Below are 22,820 nucleotides of genomic sequence, written 5' to 3'. Positions count from 1 at the left end.
CCCTACGTATTTTTATTTTTTTTACTTTTGTTTTCTACAATGACTTTTAAATTAATTTGTGTGTACCTTAAATGTTTGAGTGAATATAAGTTATTTCTCACCAAAATAATAATATTGGATAATTTTATCCTCCAAAATTTAAGTGCTACATGCACGATTTCGTTTTTGACAATAAACAACCTTATTGTATTCATGAATAAACAATCTCAAAGATCGTTAATAATGTGTTACCATAATTAATAACAATCCAACTAGGGAAAACAGAAATTCAAATAGTTTTATGTTATAGCGAAATAGAAAACATGGCTAAATCAGTTCATGTTTATCTGAACTATTCGATAGTTAAAAAAAACTGCAGTTAGTATTTACACGACATTAATACATGCATAACTTGTGTTTGCTAATAAATTATTTAGTCTAATATTTATTATTTTTCATCAAAATAAATATCAAATAACACTGTCTACAAAAGTATGAACACCCTACCTATTCATGCATTCATATATATATATATATAAAAGGTCACCATTGTTCAATATAGCTATAGATAGAGAAAACTCCTTTCCCCTTCCCAACCAAAAACCTCCCAAAGAAGCAATCAAAATGGCCTCTATGGTTTTTGCATCATCACCTTTGAATGCTCAATCATTTGTCAAACTAATTACAAACTCAAATTATTCTCATTATTCATGTTATGTTCCTTCACCCTCTAGGGTACATTTATCCTACAAGAATATTTCTCATATTGAGTCTTCCAAATCTTTATTTATAAAGGGTGATAATAATTTCTCTTTTTCATCACCAAAGTTTCCAAGAGTTGCTTCAACATATTCTCCATCTTTGAATATTATTAAAGCTTGTATAAGAGAAAATGTATATCATTACCCAGCATATGATTTGGTAAGAACTTGAATTGCTTTCATTTTATGCTAATGATTTTGAATTTACAACATAATTTTCATGTTTCTTTCTCATTTGTTCTTTCCTTTATTTATTCTTAATTTTCAGGTGTTTTCAATCTTTGCTTCAATTATCATATTATTTTTAATTGTTACTATTCTCTTGAACTATATTTTTAGCACGACTTCTTCACTATTATATTTTCTTTCAATATGTGATACTGATTTGCTTTATTTGAGTCAAGGACATGGACGGATCTGGAGGGGGTAAGGGTGTTCACCCGATCCCCCTCAACAAAAAGTCATATTGTATATACAAGATATTTTATTTTAGTATATATATATATATATATATATAAAAAAATTGAATCCCCTAAATACAAGACTAGAGGATGACCCAGTAGTTTAGAGGTTCAAAATTCATCTTTAAGTTCTAAATTTAAATCTCAAACATTATATTTTTTTAATAAATCCTCTTAGTAAAAATTATGGTCCACCATTGGTCGAGGATCTATCGCAAACAACATATTTACCTTCATAAGGTACATAGAGGCAAGACTGCATACACACCATTCTCCCAAAATTCACTTGTAAAATTAAATTGGGTATGTTGGTGTTGTACTCACTCCATCCCAATTTATTCAGCATTTTTCATTTTTCGAAAGTCGATTTGACTGATTTTTAAAAGTTAAACCGAATTAGATTGACTCAATATTTTTTAAACTAATATTTAGATATTCAAAAATTAAACTAAAAAGTAGTATGAACTGCATCTCTTCTCATGTTAATATAATGAAAAAATCTACATAATGAAAATATTGATCAAAATTTATTAGTTTGAAATATAAATTTCGAAAAAGTATTATTTAAGTTAATACACTTGTTACCTCTTTATTCTATAAAATTCTTTTGTTGTGTCAAACAAATAGATATATTCAAGATTCTCCTTTCTACTAAATTTTATGCCAAGATAGTTAAGACTATTTCATAATTATATTTATAACAGTTACGTATATATTAATTGTTTGTAATATATCTTTTACAGAAAAAAGGACACTATGTCCAGCTCAACGACGATTACCAGGGGATGATTTTGCTAATTGTTAATATTCCTGTGCAACGGTATATATCTCAAATTGTTAATATCAAATAATTCCTTCATTTTAATTTGACTGTCTGATTTTAATTTGATATGATATTTAAGAATATATAAAAGAAGACTTTGAATTTTTGAATTTTGTGGTCTTAAAATAAAGATTATGAAAAATGTATCAAAATGTCCTTTAATCTGATAGTCTTAAACATTGACACGTGAAAAATGTTGAAGTGTGACCATTTCATCTAAAAGCTTAAGTTGTTAGAAATAACACACTTTTATTATTTAATTGTATTCTCAATATACCCCTTCACATGCGGGTCTAATTCTTTTTTATGGACCAACCATGTGGAAATTCTTTTTGTGATATGGGTGCGGTGAGATTTGATCTCAATTCTCAATACATATATCTGCTCTGATATCATATTAAATTGTGTGACCATCTCATCTAAAAAAGAATAATAAAAAAAATACATTTCTTTTAGAAAGGACTAAAAAAATAAGATAACTTAAAATGGAAGGAATATGTATTTATTCTTTGGATAACCAAAAAGTCTTCAACTTTATACCAAATGTCTCCCTTGTTTATTCAAAAGTATTAACAGCCTACGACAGAAATGCAAGGTAAGGCTGCGTACAATAGACCCTTGTGATTGGGCTCTTTTCCAAACCCTGCACATAGCGAAAGTTTTAATGCACCGGACTACCCTTATTAACTCTTAGTTAAATACCACTCACGCTAAATTGAGTGATTTCTTTGTTTAAATAAAAAAGTTTAGCAACTTTCGTGCAATAAAATAAAAGTTAAATGAATATCGATCAATGAAATTTTACTCTATTTTTTTCGTAAAGCGAAAATTAAATCATTGATCTTCAATCTTTTGAATATCAATTAATTAATATTGTTGCATATATATACGATAAAATCACTCTATAAAATAACATTATTTGTCTAGATATTTGTTGACTACTGTAGCGAGATATCATTCTAGAGAAAATATAATATAACATCATATATATGCAAGTCGCCAGTTCCAAAAAAACTTTAATCGCTATAATAAAATATCGTTATAGAGAATGATTATTATAGAGAAAAATATAATTTCAAGTTTTTTTTTCTTTTTTTTCATTGTAAAATATGAACATATTTTTCGTTTTTTGTTGAAGTTCTATATGGACAAAAGGGGAGATTGAGTTTCTCAATGATCTACGTGAACATTACAAAGGCAAAACATCCTGGTTTGGGAGAGGTACCATTTTTCACCTCTCTTTAGTTATCGTTTGTCTTCTATAATTTATTTTTATTTTTGGAAAATAGCATTTTTAGTTCCTCAATTATTGATATATTTATGTATTATGCAATTTGATCAAATACGAAGTTTAAAAAAAAATTAAAAAAGTATTGAAATAGCTGATTAAATAGGACATGACGTATTGTTTCCTTGATGAGGAAATGACAAGATGAGTTGCATGGATATAAATTATGATGAATGCATATACCACAAATACATAAGAATTTACATAGTCATACTCAACTAGTTTGAGACTGAAACATATTATTATGATTGTAATATTTACTTGAATTTTTTTATTTATATCTTTCAATTGTCATATGATTATTTATAAGTAATATTTTTAACTCAATTACCCAAATAAAGTTTTGGGTGATGTTATATTCGCAAAAAGTCTAACCTACATAGACACTACGTGTATCAAATTTTATTCTTATGCTAGGCATTAACCATTTGTCAAGTTAAGCTCCTAAAAGGTAAAATAACTTTCAAAATAAAGAACAAGTATATATTCAACTTCTAAAAGTCTTTTCAAAATCAAACATAAAACAAATAGTTAATTGAATTAGGGTTATATTTTGCGGAAAAGGGTCAAATATATTCATGTAGTATTGAAAATAGTTTAAATATACTCTTGTTATACTTTTGGGCTAAATATGCCCCTCTTGTTATACTTTCGGTTCAAATATACTCTTCTATTATACTTTGGTCCAAATTCGCCCTTACTTTTAACGGAATAACACTTGAAAAGCTTAAAATTAAATAATTTATTCCCAATTTTAAATATCTGATTTTTTAAGAATAAATAAAATTTCCAAGTATTAAGAATAAATAAACTTAACTATTTATTGGGGCTTATTTTAAGCACAAAATAACTTTAAGTTGGCCAGCCAAACACTCAAAAAAAGCTAAAAATAGCTTATAAGTCAATCCAAACGGCGTTTAGTTCTCCCTTGAAATACCTTATTTTCTCTAAGTTAATATGTTTTGGTTGGATATTTGGCTGCTTCTGTGGAAATGGCAGAATGCATACATGCCTAAGAATTATTCATTTACTGCTACATTTAATCATATGAGAATTATTCATTACTGCTACATTTAATCATATGGTGTATTTGTCACTTTGCTTTAAATACGGATTGTTGATATTTTCATAGTTGTCCTTGTATGTTTGCTTTAGATATTATGAGATTCATCATGATCTTTTCTTAATTGATTCATTTCTAAGGAAAAATAAACTCAAATTAGTACTTAAAAATTTTATTTATTCCTAAAAAAAATTAAATATTTAAAATTTGGAATGAGTTATTTAATTTTAAACTTTTTAAGTATTATTCCGTTAAAATTAAGAGCGAATTTAAACTAAAGTATAATAACGGGGTATATTTGAACCGAAAGTATAATAGGAAGGGTATATTTAGCCCGAAAGTATAACGATGAATATATTTAAACTATTTCCAATAGTACAGAGGTATATTTGACCCTTCTCCGTATATTTTGGTACTATTTTTTTGTTTTTATTGGTATGAAAGATATTTCCCCTTCTTATTCTTCTTTTTTTTTTTTAAGGATTTGAGGTTCTAGGATTTTTTCATGACATAGAAGAGCTCGATATTAAAAAACCAAAATACAAAAAGGAAAATGAAGAAATTCCTGAATATCCACCGGGAGAAGAAATTCTTATGGGAGAAGAAGAAGTTCTTAAACTTGCCAAGTTTCCACTTTTCCGCAAGGTAACCATAGGATATTTAATATATTCATATTTCTTATACATAAATTTAACAAGTTCACAAAAAAAATTAAAAATATACCTCTATTTTTATTGATTAATTTTGTATTATCTAAATTAAAATATATTTATAAAAGTTATCACATTAGAGTTTTCTTTATTCTTCATAAAATTAATTAATTTATTTTGCTCATTTCATTATAAAACGCCATTAGCTTATATATTCAATCAATAATTTTCACTCTTTTTTTTTTCGAAAATAATATTTACTTTTTCTATAAGAGATTTATTAATATAGATTACAAAAATCATAACTTTAAAGAAGTAAAAGAAAAGGGTTTAAAATGTCCTTAAACTATTTAAAATAAATAAAAATGCCCTCAGTTTATAGTTTGTTTCAAAAATGTCCTTGCCGTCAATTTAATGGGTCAAAAATGCCCCTTTTCAAATATATATATTTAAAAACAATCTTGTTACTTATAAAAATATTGCTTTTAAGGAACTATATTCATGTTTTCTTTCTTTTTAAACCACTTTAAGTAATAAAAATGTAGGAAATTATTTTATTCTTCTTAATCTCATTTTATAAATTAAGAAAGAATAATTTCATGTACTCTAAATTTTAACGGATAAAATATGTCACATAGATATATATATAAGATCATAATAAATTCATCATTAATTTTTTTCAAATAACGATTAAAAGATAATTATAATAAAATAAGAAATATTTTAAATTTTTAAATTTTTTTTAATTGAAGTAGAATAAACATTTGCTAATAAAAGAAATATTCTTAGAAAAAAATGTGTTGAAAGGAAAATAAATAATATATTTACAACGGCAAGGACATTTTTAACCCATTAAATTGACTACAAAAGCATTTTTTGACCAAACTATAAATAAATGACATTTTTATTCATTTCAAATAGTTTAAGGACATTTTAACCTTTTTTTTCTTCTTTATATTATAAATGGTCAAGAGAGATCTTGATTCCCCAAAGAAGAAGAAGAAGAAAATTATTTGTTTGAACACTAATATTGTATTGTACTTATTTAACAGGTTAAAGTGAATAATAATCATGATGAGCATTTCTGGAATATACATTTCTGGAATAGTAATCTTGAAGATGGTATAAATAATGATCTTTGGTTTTTTCTGAGAAAATCACTAAATACCGGTGAAATCAAGGAGGAGTTTGAAAAAATTCTAGTAGATGGGAATGGAATACCTGTAAAACACCTTCCTCGATTCGACGGAGAAACGCTAAAACCTAGGAACGTAAAACCAGGAGAATTTCCTGGTGAACTCGGATCAGAATTACGAGTAATCAATCCTTCCTCCCCCGTAAAGGTACCTACTTAATTTTGTCTAAACCCATAATTCATTTTTCAAAAGTAATAAACTATTATTTTAATATAAGTAATCAATTTATTTACTTTTTTTTTTTTTTAATTAATGTCAAAGCTGACTCTTCTTTTTTTCACCTATTTCCAGGAAGCCATTGATGAATATTATCGAAGAGACAATACCCAGTATTAAATAATTTACATCAAAGTTAATAATGTATTGTGAACATTGTAGTAAAAATATTGTAATAATTGGGACATAAATTATGAATAAATATTGTCTTACGTATTTATTCTTATGTTTTACCGGAGCTTCAAGAGCTAATTTCATATTATTTTAAAAAAAAAATCGAAAATATTAAGTCCAACACAAGATATTGCACCAGTATGACCAATTTTTTTTCTTTTCACAACAGTGTTTATACGCTCGGTATATAGTAATATTTTCTTTGTCTTAATTAATGTGGTACATTTGAAGTTTCGAGATTCAAACTTTTAAATCCTAAACTTAAATTCGAACATACAAACTTTAAGATTTTTAAAATAAAATTTATATATTTGAAAACTATAGAAAATATATTATAAATCATAATAATTAACAACTTAAAATATCTAAAAAAAACCATATATAAAGAAATTTCAGTCAAAAAAAATTTAATTGACTCTCAAAATTTTAATTATGCCATAAAAATTGAGATGATGAGATCATATACACTCACTTTATATAATATATCAACCTTATATAAGGATGTATATGAATGTATAAGAGGCTCTTACACACGTTTTTTTTTATAATACTATATGAGCTTATACAAAAATTGGAATATATCTCCTATAAACTTCAACCCCCAAACGTATATAATTATGTACACTATTAGAATTTTTACTTTAATTTACATTACTAGACATGAAGCACATAACAATAATTTACCAACCAACAAGTGTAATTACGATAGAATAGATCATATCACATAACATAGGTCACACAATCATCAAATATCTCAACATATCAAAAGAAATCAGAAATCTGAACATCAATTCACACATCAACACTAAGGTGTACAGTACACTTGTTAAGGGTCTTATTTATATCCAATAATCATGACTTGCAGGAGGTGAACTTCGTCCATATACCGTACCGGCGCAGATTCATAAATAAAATGTACGCCCTAGAATTTGGGACATAAGTTTTGGGTATGAAAATATAAGTTTTGCGTGTAAAAACGTAGGCTCTGGATGTTAATTTTGATTTTTATTGTTTCTAAAGTATTTTTGCTATAAATCATACTTTATTATTATTGGAGTAGTGATATTTATACTTTATGTTATCATATTTTTCAGGTTATAACAATTTTTTCTTAAATATATAAGTAAATAAAGCAACTCTCATAAAAAAAATGGAACTAATCAGAAATAGTTTTTTAGACAATCGTGCCTCAAACTGATAGGATAGAGATTTCATATCACTATGTTCCTTATGCAATTTTAATCATTTTTTTGTCATTACTTTTACCTTTTTTATCCTTTCCTTGTTTGAAATATATAAATAATAATCAATGTAAATATTAATTGAGGGAGGGAAGAATTAGTAAATGTGATATGGATGATGATTTTATAGTCCCTCCGTTTCTATTTATTTGTCAAATATTTCCTAATTTGATTTTCCTTTTTACTTGTCATTTTGACAAACCAAGAAATGACAATTTTTTTCTTCCTACTATACCCTCAATTTATTAATATTAAGTTAATGTCTTTGAAAAATGTAGTGACTACATGTGTTTAAAACTCTATTAATTAATAGGGGTAAAATGGTAAACTCACTATACCAATCATTATTTTCTTAATAGGTGTGTCAAGTCAAAATTTGACAAGTAAATAGAAACGAGGGGAGTATTATAGATTATCTCGACTATTATCATTCTATTGTTACCTCTCTTAAATATCAATTATAAGTATTATTTTTAATAATTATTGTTGATTTATTTAAATTTATTTGCAAAATTATTAAAAGTGCTATTTTTGCTTATTCTTTTAGTAATAAATTATAAATTTAAAGATACATAAGATATACGCCTCGTAGATTTATGAGACTAACACCCCATGCCTCGAAACTTATGCATCGTCCCATATTGCATAAAACCCTTTGCCTCACGCCCTTGTCTTTTGAAACACCGTTGTAGATATATAGAGAATGCAAAGTTAATTTTAATTTTTGAATTTGCTTCAAAATTCTCTAAACCTCAGCAATATTGGAGAAACGATCACATTAATATCACATATGCAAAAAGTAATCTGCCATTGTTTTATAAATTCACTATTTGCATTAACAAAAATACAACGCATTTTTTAGTTATTTATTCTTATGTGTGTTCACTTATTAATAATCTTTAGTTTGTGATGAATAAATAGGGATTATTTGGAACAGTCAAAAATATTCTATATGATATTGTGCATGGTTTTGTGTAATCATTTCAAATGAATAATTAGTATGAAGCAATACACAACTCTATTATAAATTAATGATAGAAGCATTATCAAATGAATCTATGGTGAGAAGGTGTAGAGGCAATGAAAGAAAAAATAGTTCAATACATTTTTATTAATAAATGATAATGTTATATTTTATCTTAAAATATTTATCTTCAAATGTTTTAGCCTTGTCACTTTCGATTCATTAGTAGCCTTCAAAGTAGCAATTATTTTCGATAAATGACCCCCTTTAATTTTTAAATTATTTGTTTCAATCTTGACGCCTTTCAAGGACAATTCTAAATTATGTATGTAAGTTATCTCAAAAAAAAATAATCTCATTTTCAATATTCACAGGAAGAAAATTATCATAATAGTCAAAAATACGAAAACAATAATAAAAAAGTATACAAAATAAAATTGACGAATCACAATAAAATCATTTTATCAAAACAAATTTAAAAAATAAAATCATATATAAAAAATAAATTTACATTCAAATAAATAAAGTGCTCAAAGTGAGATTTTTGTCGATCAAATTACACAATTGCATTTTTTAAATATAATTATTTTGTGACATTTCCTAAATTAATATACTAGATCATTAATGAGATTATTTTAAATTAATATTAGAATACTCAAGGAGAAAAGAAGTAAAACCTGGCCTTAATTGTCTCTAAATTTTTGGGACAATACGTATGTAAAAGAGCATATATATTTGTTTGAGTTCTTTTTAAGTTTAGGAGTGGTGTTTTTTCTCTTTAAAATCGAGTAATTTGTGTTGGTTTGAAGTTTTCCATCCAACTATAGCTAAATATGATTTTGATAGTATGGTAAAGGGTAAAAAATTTTAAGGAATACACTTTCTATCTCATTTTATGTAATATTTTTTTCTTTAAAATTTATCGAAAAAAATTTCTCCTTATTATATCCACAATGATTTATTGAGTAAGAAAATAGGGAAAATTATACAAAATGAAAGTCGGAAACCAAAAGGGCTATTTTTCTTAGAAAAATGCATAAAGGGCCGATCGTTTTTGTGAAAAAACAAAAGGGACAAATGTTTATTCCTCAATGATACCATAACATATGCAATATATTGTTATGGTATCATTGAGAATTTTCTCTAAAAGTATCTCATTAAGAACTTTCAATATCATAATAATATACGAATATATTGTGGCACTATCATTCATTTAATATCGAATGACTTAGGAAAAACATTTATGATACCATCATAATATATATATATATATATATATATATATATATATACACACACACACTATAATGGTATCATTCAATATTTTTGTGATGGTATCATGTCAGTATATGATATATACTTGAAGAACTACTCATTGATGAATAATACCATGCAATTATATATGATATTATGTGATGACATCATTGATATTCACATACTGCTAGGGGTGTACATAGACCGGGTTGGTTCGGATTTTTTACAAACCAAACCAAACCATTTGTGTCGGGTTATTAAATTTATAAACCAAACCAAACCAATAAAAGTCGGGTTTTTCGATATCAATTTTTCTCGGGTTTTTCGGGTTTTTTCGGGTTTTCGGGTTTTTTCGGGTTTCTCGGATTTTTCATAGTATCTAATAAAAAGCACAGAGCAGTGCTTCTTAAAAAGAGTTCTAGTACAAAATATCAACATATAAGATGGAGGCAGAACATTGTTTGAAGTTTTAACTTTATAATATAACTTTATAAGATGTTTTTTTTTTGTATATTATTTAGATGACCTTCTCAAGTCCAAATCTAAATGTAAGAAAGAAAACAAGAATTATGAAAAATTTTAAAAAAATATTTATAAATTATATTTTAATAAATATTTTTATGTATAACATAATTTAAAAGTAGTATATCTATAATCGGGTCGGTTTGGGTTCGGTTTGACTTTTTTTAGTTAAAACCAAACCAACCCTATAATGGTCGGGTTTTTTTTCCAAACACCAAACCAAGTCAAACCAAACCACTAGTCGGATTTTTTTTCCGGTTTGGTTCGGTTTGTCGGTTTGGTGCGGTTTATCGGTTTGCCCTGTACAGCCCTACATACTGCGATGGTATCATACATGATTTGAGGAGTGTTGCTGATTATATGGAACAATCCTTAGAGCCCGTTTGGATTGACTTTAAGTTGGTCAAAACCAACTTAAAGTCCCTTTTCAGCTTTTGGACGTGTTTGTCTAATGCTAACTTTAAGCCAGAAAGTTCTTAAAGTCAGTCAAAAATGAAAAGTTAGAATTCCTAACTTTTTTTTTCTAAGTGCTTAAAGTCATTTTCTTTGACCATGGGAATTACTTTTATATCCCTTATATTTTAATTAAATTCCCAAACTACCCTTTTTATTCTTTTAACCAAAAAATTCACATAATTTTTCTCATTTAAGCACTTTTATCCAAACACTTAACTGCTTATTTATAAAAATAATTTTCAGCACTTTAAAGTTCTAAAAGCACTCCATACATAAAAGTTACTTTTTTTAAGCCCATCCAAACGGGCTCTTAATAATACCATGTCAGTATATGATGATATCATGGAGATGTCGCTGAATGATTGAAACAGACATCAATGATACAATCATAGTATATAGATATACTGTAATGGTATAATTATTGAAGCAAATAATATCATGTCAGCATATTGATATTGCGATTATATCTTGATCGCGAGTCACATGCTTGGGGGCATGAATTGTAAAAGAATATTTGTGTGTAATTATTTTATTTTTACGAGGCACGTAATTAATTTTTCCAAAAAAAAATAAAATAAGCGGTATTATTTTTGACTCTTTGCCCTTTTGTTAAAACCCATAACGTGTCGTCCCGTCAACCTGTATATTTGATTGGAACAACATTGGACGGAATAATTGTGAAGCCGTTCCCCTTCTTTGTTCCTTACCGGGTTTTCCGATTCTCCGTTTCGAAATCTCAGCAAATAGAGGCTCAATCCTTATTCACTAGTAAATGGTAATTCCGACATTGTTTTTATGCTTCTTCCTTGAATTTTATGTGATTTTTCTATAAATTTACAACTTTTTTTTGTATTTTTTGACCAAACATTGTTAGGGTTCCGATTTTTTTTTTGCTTTCTTCAATTGTGGGTGTATTTAGGGTTCTTAATGTTGTAGATAAGTAGAAAATAGGATCTTTATGCGATTTGTAATAGGGGTTATGAATTTATATCTTATTCTTTTGAACTTTGTGACATGGTATGGTAGTTAAAGCTGATTTTTTTTTTTGTGTGTGTTTTACCCCTACTTTTTGCTTTTGTTTGCTACCCTCTACCCTCTTGGATTAGCTTGATTTTACTTTTTGTATAACTCTCTAACTCCCCGAGGTAGGGGTAAGGCTATGTCTTTGTGCACTCTAGCCTCTCCAGACTCCACTTTTTATTTGCTGAGATGATTATGCATCAGCTGGCTTAAAGCCTTTGACTAACATAATATCTTAGTTTAGGCTGATTAAAAAACTGCACTAGGTAATGCAGCTTTATTTTTATTCTTTTACTTCTTTTTTTCCTTTGGTGGGGTGGAGAGGATGAAGGGGAATGATATTGGTGATATCTGAACCTAACATCCAGGATGCTACAGCTTCAGTATCATCTTAGTTTAATAAAAAAAATTCCCGATGGAGTAAAGGGAAGTGGATGAATTGTTTGAAAAAGGAGGGAGCTAGCCTATATAAAATGAAATGGGGTGCATAATTTGGTACTGTTGAATCTGCAGTTAAGGGAATATCACGAGCTCTTAGAATAAGAGCTCAGGACTTCACGGCTTTGAGGCATACAAGTGTTGTAATGTGTTTTTCCATGGGTATCTAGTAACCATGTGTCTAGGGGGATAATAGGCAATTTGACCGCAAAATCAATAAGAAATTCTATATAGAACAATTACTTTTTTGGGTTTGTGGGTGGATGGAATATTAGTACATTTTTAGCTTACCGAGGACCATGACCATCGAGAGTGTGGAGGTGACGATTAGTGTAGAAAGTTAGTAGGAAGTTGGGCGTTTTTCTTTTCCATTCTAAGAGTATTAATATTCTTCTTCTTTTTTTTCCTTATCTTTAGATTTTTATTACTACCTGTTTGTTTCTTTAACCTCGATAGCTTTTTTTCTTGCTGCTTGTTACTGCCGCCTCTTTTCCATCATTCTTTCAGCCAAGGGTGTACCAGAAACAACCTCTCTACCTTCTCAAGGTAGGGGTAAGATCTGTGTACACTCTACCCTCTCTAGACCCCACTTGTGGGATTACAGTGGGTTTGTTGTTGTTGTTTGGTTTGTGGGTGGAGGAAGAGGGGGAAAGAGAATCCTGTGGGTGATATTAATCATGCACTACTCGAGTGTTAGATGAAGTTGCAACCACCAGTTTACAACTCCAATCTTGTCTTAGTTTAGCTTTGTGTTTTGTTGTTGGAATCTGTGTCGTCCTTTCTGTTTCTTGGAGGAAATGAGGTAATCAAAAGGGTTGATGCAACAAGGTTACTGATTTCCTGTGACTTCAGCTTTGGTTTTCAATAGTTATATGCAACTAAATTGTTTAAACATATACAATGGTTGAACTTTTCTTTGTAATGAAGAGAAGCTTTGTTCACAAAGGAATGGTTGATCGGTTGAAGCATATTAGAGACAATCTGGAAATTTCAGCTTTTACCCCAGGTACAACACTTAGTGTGAGGTTAGCTCTGACCTCAAACTGACCAAACAACTCCGTCATAGAGAGAATGATTCGAAAGAGGCTTTGTGTTACACCTGTTACCCCCCATTATGCCATTATAAACTTTATGGTAGCAAATTGATGGTTAGAAGAGCAGTTTTACGCACTAATAAAAAAAGAGCAGTTTTGCACTAACTATGTCCCACATATGATGTATCTGTAATTGTTGTGTTTCCATGTGGTGGTTGGCATATTGTAGAAGTAGATTAGCTGAACTGATGAGCAAATCAGTTGTCTCTCTTTCATTTTTGGTGTTTTTTGAAACTTATCTATTTAGTTATTGTTTTCTGGGGTGAAGTGGGGTGCAAGAGGGACTATGATTACTAGTGAGCACCAGTACAAAGTCTTCGCTTTTCCCCCTTTCTAGAAAGACTTCACTTTTCCCTTCTAGAGCATTAACAAGTACATGAATTCTTGTTTTCAAAAGTCTAGAGAAGAGATTATAAATTCATACACTCGAAGCTTATGAATATCTGAAATTATACCAGTCATACACTCGATGCTTATGAATATCTGAAATTATACTAGTCATACACTCGATGCTTATAAAGTTGATAGTAGTAAAAGTCATTGAGGGTATAGTATTTTCTACTCTCTGCTAGTGGAGAAACACTTCCTTGAGGAAGTTCCACTGTGAAATAATTTTAATAAGTTGAACCTTTGTTCCAGTTAACCTGGCTTTACTGATTTTGAAAGAGGCTTAACTCTACATAATGAGGACGTTTAGTTGGTTCATATGGATGGTATTAGCTTCTTTTGTAATAGTATCCTATTGCTCTCTCATGGCCACGCTATAAGGTATTCTGGTGCTGCCTCAATAAGGTCTTGTCTCTTTCTTCTTACCTTTTTCTTGGTCAACATCATAATAACCCCTTGTCTTATTGTCTTTACCAAATAGCATTATTGCTTGGGCTGTACTGGATCACTTTCTCTTTTAGATCTTCTTTCAGTGGAAACTGGAAAGATATGTTTTTGGTGACCAATGATCCGTATCCTTGGACGTACTGTAGCGCTTTCTCTTTTAAGATGTTCTCTCTGTGGAAAGAGATTTTCTTCGTGATTTATGATGCTTATCTCCAGATGTTGCTTTTTCCTTTTGGAAATGTTAAGGTGCCCAAAGTCTTCAATCCTCTATGTGTCATAAGTAACATTTTCTGAATACAAGGACATCTTTGTCCACTTTGTTTTTCTTTTGAGGGGTAAAAACATACAAAGACACACCATATGCATCTAGTTAGAGATAAAAGTTCTGATCATCTACAACACTAATTTAAACAGTTGAGAGAAATAAATGTACATGATTCCATCCCACTTTATGTACAGTTGTTCCATCTTGGGAAATCCCCAAGGAGAATATAGCTACTTCATCGGGCTTAGAGATTTTTAGGATAAGTTGTATGTGCATTCTGATGTAAGGAAAGTGGTACAACATTGAATTCTAATAGGAGTTCTGTATGAGGACAACATGATCTCATTGGCATGATGCTTATAACTTTAGTACATCAAGAACAAGATGAAGGAAAACTCAAAGAGCTACTAGCATATTTATTTGACTACTCTTTGGGTGCAATGCAGGCAAACAGGCACACTATTGTTCTCATGCAGACATCTCCGAACCGAGCAACTCGCACTTTCATGGATTATGAGTCAATAAGTCAAGCAATGGATGGTATGTATTGCGACATTGCTATAATTGCATTGGCACTTAATATATTTGTCCTTTTCTGATTACCTATGCAATTGCTTTGAGGCAATACTTCATTTCCCCCTAAATGTAGGTACCAAAGTTTAAGGCACAAACTAGGAAAATATGTCAAGTTCACAAACTTAATTAATCAACAGGATTTGTATCAGCAGCATGAAATCTGAAACTAGAATCCAAAACATTACACCTGTAGTCCTTGCAAACAATTTCATTATGTATTATTATCCATAGAGAAAATCCTTCTCTTTCCAAACTTTGACGAACACTTATTCTTTTGTCTTCTCACCGAGTTCAAGGAACTTTGTCTGGCTAATTCAAGCGTGTTAGTGTAACTTCCTTTTTGTTCATCTCACTTCTAAAATTATGGTGGACTAGAATTTTTTTGGTTGGAGAAATTATGTTGGACTAGAGCTAGATGCATATAGGAATGATGTCTATCTTTTGACTTCCAGGTAAAGGAAATCAAGGCAAATAAAGAATCACTCTCATGATGGGATTAGATAGTAGAAAGGAATGGGACCTATACCTACTTTTTAGGGATGAGTAGGATCTTAATGTTGAAGGGAAGGGATTTATTGAATCTCCATAACTTCGCATTTTTTTGCTTTGCATTATAGGTGGCACTACGCATACATAGGTGGTTGCTTTCTTGAAAGCTTGTAAAACACTAACAAAGATCTGTTGTTATAGACCCCATGACAAGCAAGAAGGTTCATTGTTGGGATGTTAGTTCTGGTATAATAGTGGAACTTAACATATACTATAGCTAGTAATGAGCTTGTAAGGTGAATTATCCAAAATAATTTAAAAGAAGACCTGATAAGATAGGTTTACTTACATATTAGCTTACTAGTTTTTCTTTGATGTATCTGTTGGTATGTTTCTAGAAATTGTAGTAACTGGGTTCATAGGTCGTGTTTTGATGATTAACTGCTCAAAGTTTTTCTCAAGTATTTGTACTTGAGAAGTTGTAGTGTTCATGAGTTGTCTTGCTCCCAGGAAGTATTGGGTTTCTAAGTTATTATCTTGACTAACAAGGTTTCACCTTGTTAGATAACCATCTTTTGTTGTTCTCAACTTCTCATCTCCCTATCAATCAACTATGTCTCAATCTCAAACTAATGGAGGTCATCTATATGAAACATCTATATTCTAGAGAATTGATCATGATGATTTTCTATACTAAATGCAACTTAACCTTAGCCTTTCTTTATCTTGGCTTGGAACCGGCAAGTAAAGCTCACATAGGCTTAACTTTCTCCTCTCTAATTTCTCTTTTCCTTCGCTACAATTTGTGCTATTATTCACCAGTTTTCACGGATATAGTCTTTTTGTACTTATTATCATCTTCTGGTTGACGTGAGATGAGCTTAAATGGAACACACAAATAATGAGCACCATCGCCAACCCCAAACTTGTTTGGGGTTGACGCAGAGCTGTTGTTTGCTTGCATTGCTCCTCTCTCGATGTTGTCAGAATGAAACTGAACTTGTTTATGGATGTTTTTCATTTATAAAAAAAAATTATGCAACTGCTATAGAAGGTAATGGGACTTCATCAATGAATAATTTTATGAACCAATATCAATTTTTCCCACATTAAATTAGTCCAACATCATCCCTAAAAAACAATTAGTCCAACATAAATAAGCTTCTTGCCTCTTTGAAAATGATGCAAAGGGGTGATTAACACTTGGCAACTTGATTAAGCACAAAGTAGGAGGAGGGTTTTAGCTCAAATGATACTTGTGGATGTGTTGTCTTATAGATTTGTTGAAAAACAAGGGTGTAAAAACCTTATGAGAGTCACAATAACCTCAACTTTCGAACGGGGTTTGCCTAGTGCGATTTACCTCTCATGTGTGGTTTGCGAGGTATTACACAGGAGCGGGGTTTACCCAATAAGCACCACCCAAAGGGTAGTGTTTGTGGGTTCCCTTTTCATTAAAAATAACCTCAACTTTCAAACTACTCCTCTTAGAACATTGACACAAGAATGTTGTGAATTTTCTAGTAAAGAGAAACCCAGTTTGAAAAAGATTTTAAAAGAAGCACATTCGGAAATTTGTCTTACAACGGATACTTGGACTTCTTTGGAAATAATCAACTATATGTGTTTTACTACTCATTTCACCGATAGAGATTGATTTTTGTTAAAATACTCAACTTTTGTCCCATCTGTAGTCATAAGGGCGATGCTAAATGCTTGCTTTATTGAAGTTTGGAAAAAGTGTTCATTATTACAGTGCTAGAATCCAATTATTATTTTTGGAACATTGACACAAGAATCCAATTATTATTTTTGACAAGAGTGCTAGATCCAATTATTGCCCATCAAAGAAGTGTCTAAACAATTGAATAATTGAGGAACTAATATGATTTATGATCAACACCTTCATTTGTGATCTGTTGGTCATATACTTAACCTTATTCTGCGAGATGGTTTGAAAGAAATTGGTGATTCGATCCAGGATTAAGAAGCTCAAAGAATATTGTGAAATAAGCAGAATGATTGCTCCCACGGTGACTCGAACCCATAACCTCAAGGTTGGAGGTGGAGGGTGAGCAAATCAATCTAATTGTTGTGTTGTATCTAACGTAAAGTATGTAGAGTTCTAATGAAGAGACATATCAAAACATAATAATTTTCTACAAGTTTACTTATCAATTTAACAACATTCTTTAAACTAATTAATCCTTGATAGAATATCTTTTTATAAACCATCTTGCTCAATAAGATTAAGTACATGTGCCATACATCTCACAGGAACGTGTTTATCATCCAACATATTAGTTTCTCAATTATTCAATCATTTAAACACTTCTTTTACCGGGTGATCATTGGATCTAGCATTATCAATCATAATAGTGCACACCTTTTCCAACTCTAATTAAGCAAACACTTAGTAATAACAATTGTCATAGTATAACCCTTATGACTAGAGATAAGACAAAAGTAAGTAGTATTTTATGCAAAATCTAATATTTTGTCAAATAAAATGAAAGTTGTAAGACAGTTGATTTTTTGCAAAGAAATTCAAGTATTTGTGGTAAGACAAAGTTCTTAATGTTCTTCTTTGGAAAACTTTGTTTCACTTCACTTATAGTTCATAACAATCTCTTGTCAATGTTGACGAAAAAGATCGGAAATTGAGGTTATGTGACTTGTAATGATTTCAAAGCCCACTTTTTCAACAAAATTGAAGGACAACGCATCCACAATTATAATTTGAGCTAAAGCCTTTCTATTTGTGCTTGATCAAATTTCTTAAGGTTAATCACCCCTTCCTTCGAACCACTTAAAATCAGTTGAAAGCTTTTTTCCGTTCGACTAGTTTAAATGTGTGGAAATTTAGGATACTTATTCATATGATTATTCATTGATGATGTACCATTACCTTTTCGTAGCAGGTGGATAATTTTTGTCACGATACGTGATTTGCTCCAACAATAAACAACTCCATTAGAATTAGTGTGCCTCTCAAAATGTTCCCCAAACAACAGATCTAGGTTGCATGACCTTCCGTTTCCTTTGATTCTTCAACTGGATTGGGCATAAAGTGTTAGTATGCAATCATGTGAACCCCTATTTTCAAATAAAAGACCTGAATGAATAGAGGAAATGAAACCATATTCAGATCAGAATCATAAACAGATTCAGAAAGCAAACTTGAACATTATAGAGTGAAGTCAACCATAAGCATCTCTAATCTCTAGGACAAATGAGAGAAATACATAAAAAATAAAAAGCTTACCTGGAGTCCTGGACTGGGTACTTATATGAGAAAAATAAGTTTACCTGGAGTCCTGGACTGGGTACTTATATAGTATTATTTGATGGGAGAGATTTTGAGTAATGTGTTACTTGCATATTGTCAATTATTCCCATTGTTTATTCGATTTAATTTTTTATTAGAAGGGGGAGTGTGAAGAGGAGAAGCGTAGATACCTCAGTGAGGAGGTGTGATAGGTTGGGAATGGTGGGCGTCAGGAGACGTAGAGGCAGGCCGAAGAAGTATTGGATGAAGGTAATTAGACATGATATGTCGCATCTTTAGCTTACTGAGGATGTGACATTCGATAGGAGGATTTGGAGGGCATGGATTAGAATAAAATGTTTGTTGGTAGTTGAGCGTTCTCTCGCTTTTCTGCGGGATAGACTTGGTGGCTGTACCTGCACCTACTTTCTTACCAGTAGTATTAGCAATATTCTCGTAGTTTCTTATTCTTCGATTTCAGTTATCACCTGTGTTTGTTTGTGCTTCGGTCTCATTATTTCACTGTTGTTACTACTCGTTCTTTTGTATGTTGTGTACTGTTTTCCATTTCGCATTATTTTGTTGTTGTTGCTGCTTTCATTTCTATATTCCCTTCTTCAAACTACTTTGAAATGTTTTTTAAGCCAAGGGTCTATCGATAATAGCCTCTCTGTCTCTATAAGGTAGGGGTAAGATCTGGGTGCGCTCTATCTTAAAGTGGTTATGTTGTTGTAGATGGAGGAAGAACTTATCATGGGCAGAAAACTTTCTCATTTTTTGCATAAATTATTTACCATGTGCATGTAATTTAAGCTTCAATGCTCCCTCATGTTTAGCCATTTTCTAAGATACTTTTCTCCTGCAGGAATTTGTGCTTTGTATGAGAGGAAACTCAAGGAGTTGAACCCAGCCATCAGAGAAATCACTTACGACATCTCAGATCTTTACAATTTCATAGATGGCCTTGCTGATATGAGTGCATTAGTGTACCTCTTCCTCCTGCTCTCTCTCTCTCTCTCTCTCTCTCTCTCTTTCACAAACCCAGATTCCACCTGTGCACCCTTCAATATAATCCCAAACCAGAGAAATATGCAAGTATTGCACATTTGGTTATTGACACAGAAAAGCATATATGAACATGGAAATATGGCTCCCTAAGAGCAGGTCTTTAAATGCTACTGCTTTTTCACACCAAAATTTTCAGTTCATCTCATTGATTTTGAAACACATACATACATCTTACACACGTTTCCATTTGACCTCTCGGGTTTCTGCACTTTCAGTTCATGAACAGGATGAACTGCTACGTGCACGTCAAACGATTGGCCACTGGTCCATCAACCAGATAGAACACATTGTTCATATTCTTAGCACTCATTATGCTTTTGAAATGTCAACTAATTCCAGCATTCTTTGTTGACTTGCAGGTATGATCACTCAATCCAGGCTTACCTGCCCTATGACCGACAGTGGATAAAACAGAAAACATTGCAACACCTGAAAAAGCTGGCATCACAGAGATAATATATCTTGAAGGCTAGTTTCTATATACCATATTCAATTAATTTCCTGTTGGCTTTTATGAAGAAAAGAAAAAGAGCTGTGGATTGGCGGATTGCAGTTTGGAGTAAAAATCTACGTATGATATGCTTATTTTCCCTGAAATCCAAATCCTATCTGCAGAGCGTCAAGTGGGAAACCAACTGTTGTCGGAACTGAACCTACACTGGCCTTGCAATTTGAATTGTGGATGTATAACTTTGCATAGTTCTGTAAATTGTACGAGCATTTTAAACTTGCTAATGATTTGATTTCTCAGCTACTTTTAGTGGATATACAAGTTTATCTATGATACTGAGCCTCGTTTCTTCTCGGTACATTTACTTAAACAAATATATGGGCATAAGAGAGTCTAGGTGTTGTTCAAGCCTAATTTGCTGTTTTTTAATCTTTATGCATTTTGTGCTGATGGTCTATCGGAAATAGTCTCTCTACCATCACAAAGTAGGGGCAAGGTTGCGTACACATTATCTTTCTCAGGCTCCACTTGTGGAATTACAATGAGTATGTTGTAGTTATTTAATCTTTATGCATCTTCTATCTAAAACTCAGACTTGACTAGTCTTGATTTGTGTTCCATAAGACTTTTTGAGTTCTCTTATTCTCAAGGACTCAGGGCTTGAACACGAGAACTTTAATTAAGAGTAGAGAGATTTGATTGATTGTATTACTTTTCTTGGTGATGCTTGATTCTTTATTGGTTTGTATTTGTTTGTGTTTTTGTTAAATTTGGCGTCCCTCCATCCAAAATCATTTGTCTATTAGCTAGTGTTTTAGACAATAGCTACATCGAATTTGAAATATGAATGGATGTTACTAAATGTGAAAACATCCATGAATGTGACATTCTAAAAAAGGATGATAAAGTACTTATTACAATAATAATATGCCCATAAAGTGTGCATAGACATTCTACACGTCGTGAAGGTAAAGAGGTTATTTTCAATAGATTCTAAAGAGATTATTTTCAATAGATTCTCAGCAATATTTTTATTATGATCAAATGTAAACCTATTTTGTACTCTTCTAACAGATTAATTGGATTATTCTATCACTCTGTTGGTTATGCTTCCGTTATTTACTTATTAGAATTATTGCATATACTATCAAAGAATGTGATGCAGTAGATGATATTGCTCCTCTCTTAACCAAAGGTCTTGGGTTCGAGCTTTGGATATGAAAAAAAATTTAGTAGGGATCGCTATCCCCGAATGGGTCCCTACCTAACGCGAGTTCGGATTAGGACTCCAATGAGGGTATCAGACACCAACTGCAAAATTTTTTGCTTATTGGGTTATAAAAATAGTAGAAATTCAAATAAGTTCAGAGATCATACAAAAATTCAAAATATAACGGTGTTTTAAGATTATAATATTCGTTGATGAAAAGGTAAAAAAAAATGGACAAAAATCTAATTAAACTTTGAATTTATTTTTTTATTCATAGGTTTAGACAGTAACCACTCATCTTGAACTCGATGAGCAATTAAGTTACTGTACAACGATCCACACTATCACTAATAGAATCTTGTACTTTATTTTTTCATGTCTAATCTATACTTTATTAAAAACACGAATATCTTTAGAAATGTTGATTAATTTTTTGCCTTTTGTTAAAAGATTCTCTTTTAGACAATATTGTCTTTTCCTATTTTTCCAATTTTTTTTTATCTTTATTATAATATTTAGAATTAAAAGGCCCTAATAAATATGGTAAAAAGAAAATACATAGTAGGTATTATTAGAAGAACTAATAATTAAGGAGTGCTAAAATATATGATAAAAATAAAATATATTTTTAAAAAAGAAATCCTAAAAAAATGATAAAGAAAAATATTAAGAATATTGAATAAGATCACATCGCGTACGTGATTTGCACTTTTTAAAATAGATTTTCAACTTTTATTTTAGTCAAACACTAAACATGATAATTAGGAAGTAGTTGGTGTCAATAAAAATATCTTTTATCCTTAAATATTTACATTAGCGTTTACAAGAACTAATAAGAAAAGGACTCTATTAAAAATGTACTTTCTAATGACGAATTTAAGTTGTAATAGATTATATTTATATTTATATTGATAGATTGTGCAACACTTACATAAATGCAAAAAGTTAAAGACTCCAAATTTGAATCAACATGAAATACCCATGTCATGCACAATAATAATTTAACCACGAGATCAAAAGAATAACATTTATTTATTTTTATTTGCATAAATATTGTAT

At 30.5% G+C, this 22,820-nt stretch overlaps 2 protein-coding genes across 2 annotated transcripts; both read left to right on the top strand.

Annotated features, from left to right (window-relative positions):
• Positions 1 to 548: 548 nt before the first annotated feature.
• Positions 549 to 6,659, top strand: LOC129890376 (uncharacterized). Its single transcript, XM_055965937.1, has 6 exons — positions 549 to 900; positions 1,945 to 2,021; positions 3,163 to 3,245; positions 4,857 to 5,020; positions 6,078 to 6,368; positions 6,513 to 6,659. Exons 1-6 carry the CDS (start codon positions 604 to 606, stop codon positions 6,555 to 6,557), a joined length of 957 nt encoding a protein of 318 aa, XP_055821912.1. The 5' UTR covers positions 549 to 603; the 3' UTR covers positions 6,558 to 6,659.
• A 5,016-nt stretch (positions 6,660 to 11,675) lies between these two features.
• LOC129888919 (enhancer of rudimentary homolog) lies at positions 11,676 to 20,881 on the top strand. The gene is made up of 4 exons (XM_055963984.1): positions 11,676 to 11,823; positions 15,146 to 15,239; positions 19,898 to 20,018; positions 20,460 to 20,881. Exons 1-4 carry the CDS (start codon positions 11,821 to 11,823, stop codon positions 20,554 to 20,556), a joined length of 315 nt encoding a protein of 104 aa, XP_055819959.1. The 5' UTR covers positions 11,676 to 11,820; the 3' UTR covers positions 20,557 to 20,881.
• Positions 20,882 to 22,820: the final 1,939 nt, after the last annotated feature.

The sequence above is a fragment of the Solanum dulcamara genome, chromosome 5 (assembly GCF_947179165.1).
Source record: "Solanum dulcamara chromosome 5, daSolDulc1.2, whole genome shotgun sequence".
NCBI classification, from domain to species: domain Eukaryota; kingdom Viridiplantae; phylum Streptophyta; class Magnoliopsida; order Solanales; family Solanaceae; genus Solanum; species Solanum dulcamara.
The sequence above is the reverse complement of the archived record's forward strand: the minus strand, read 5'-3'. Positions and strand labels throughout refer to the sequence as shown.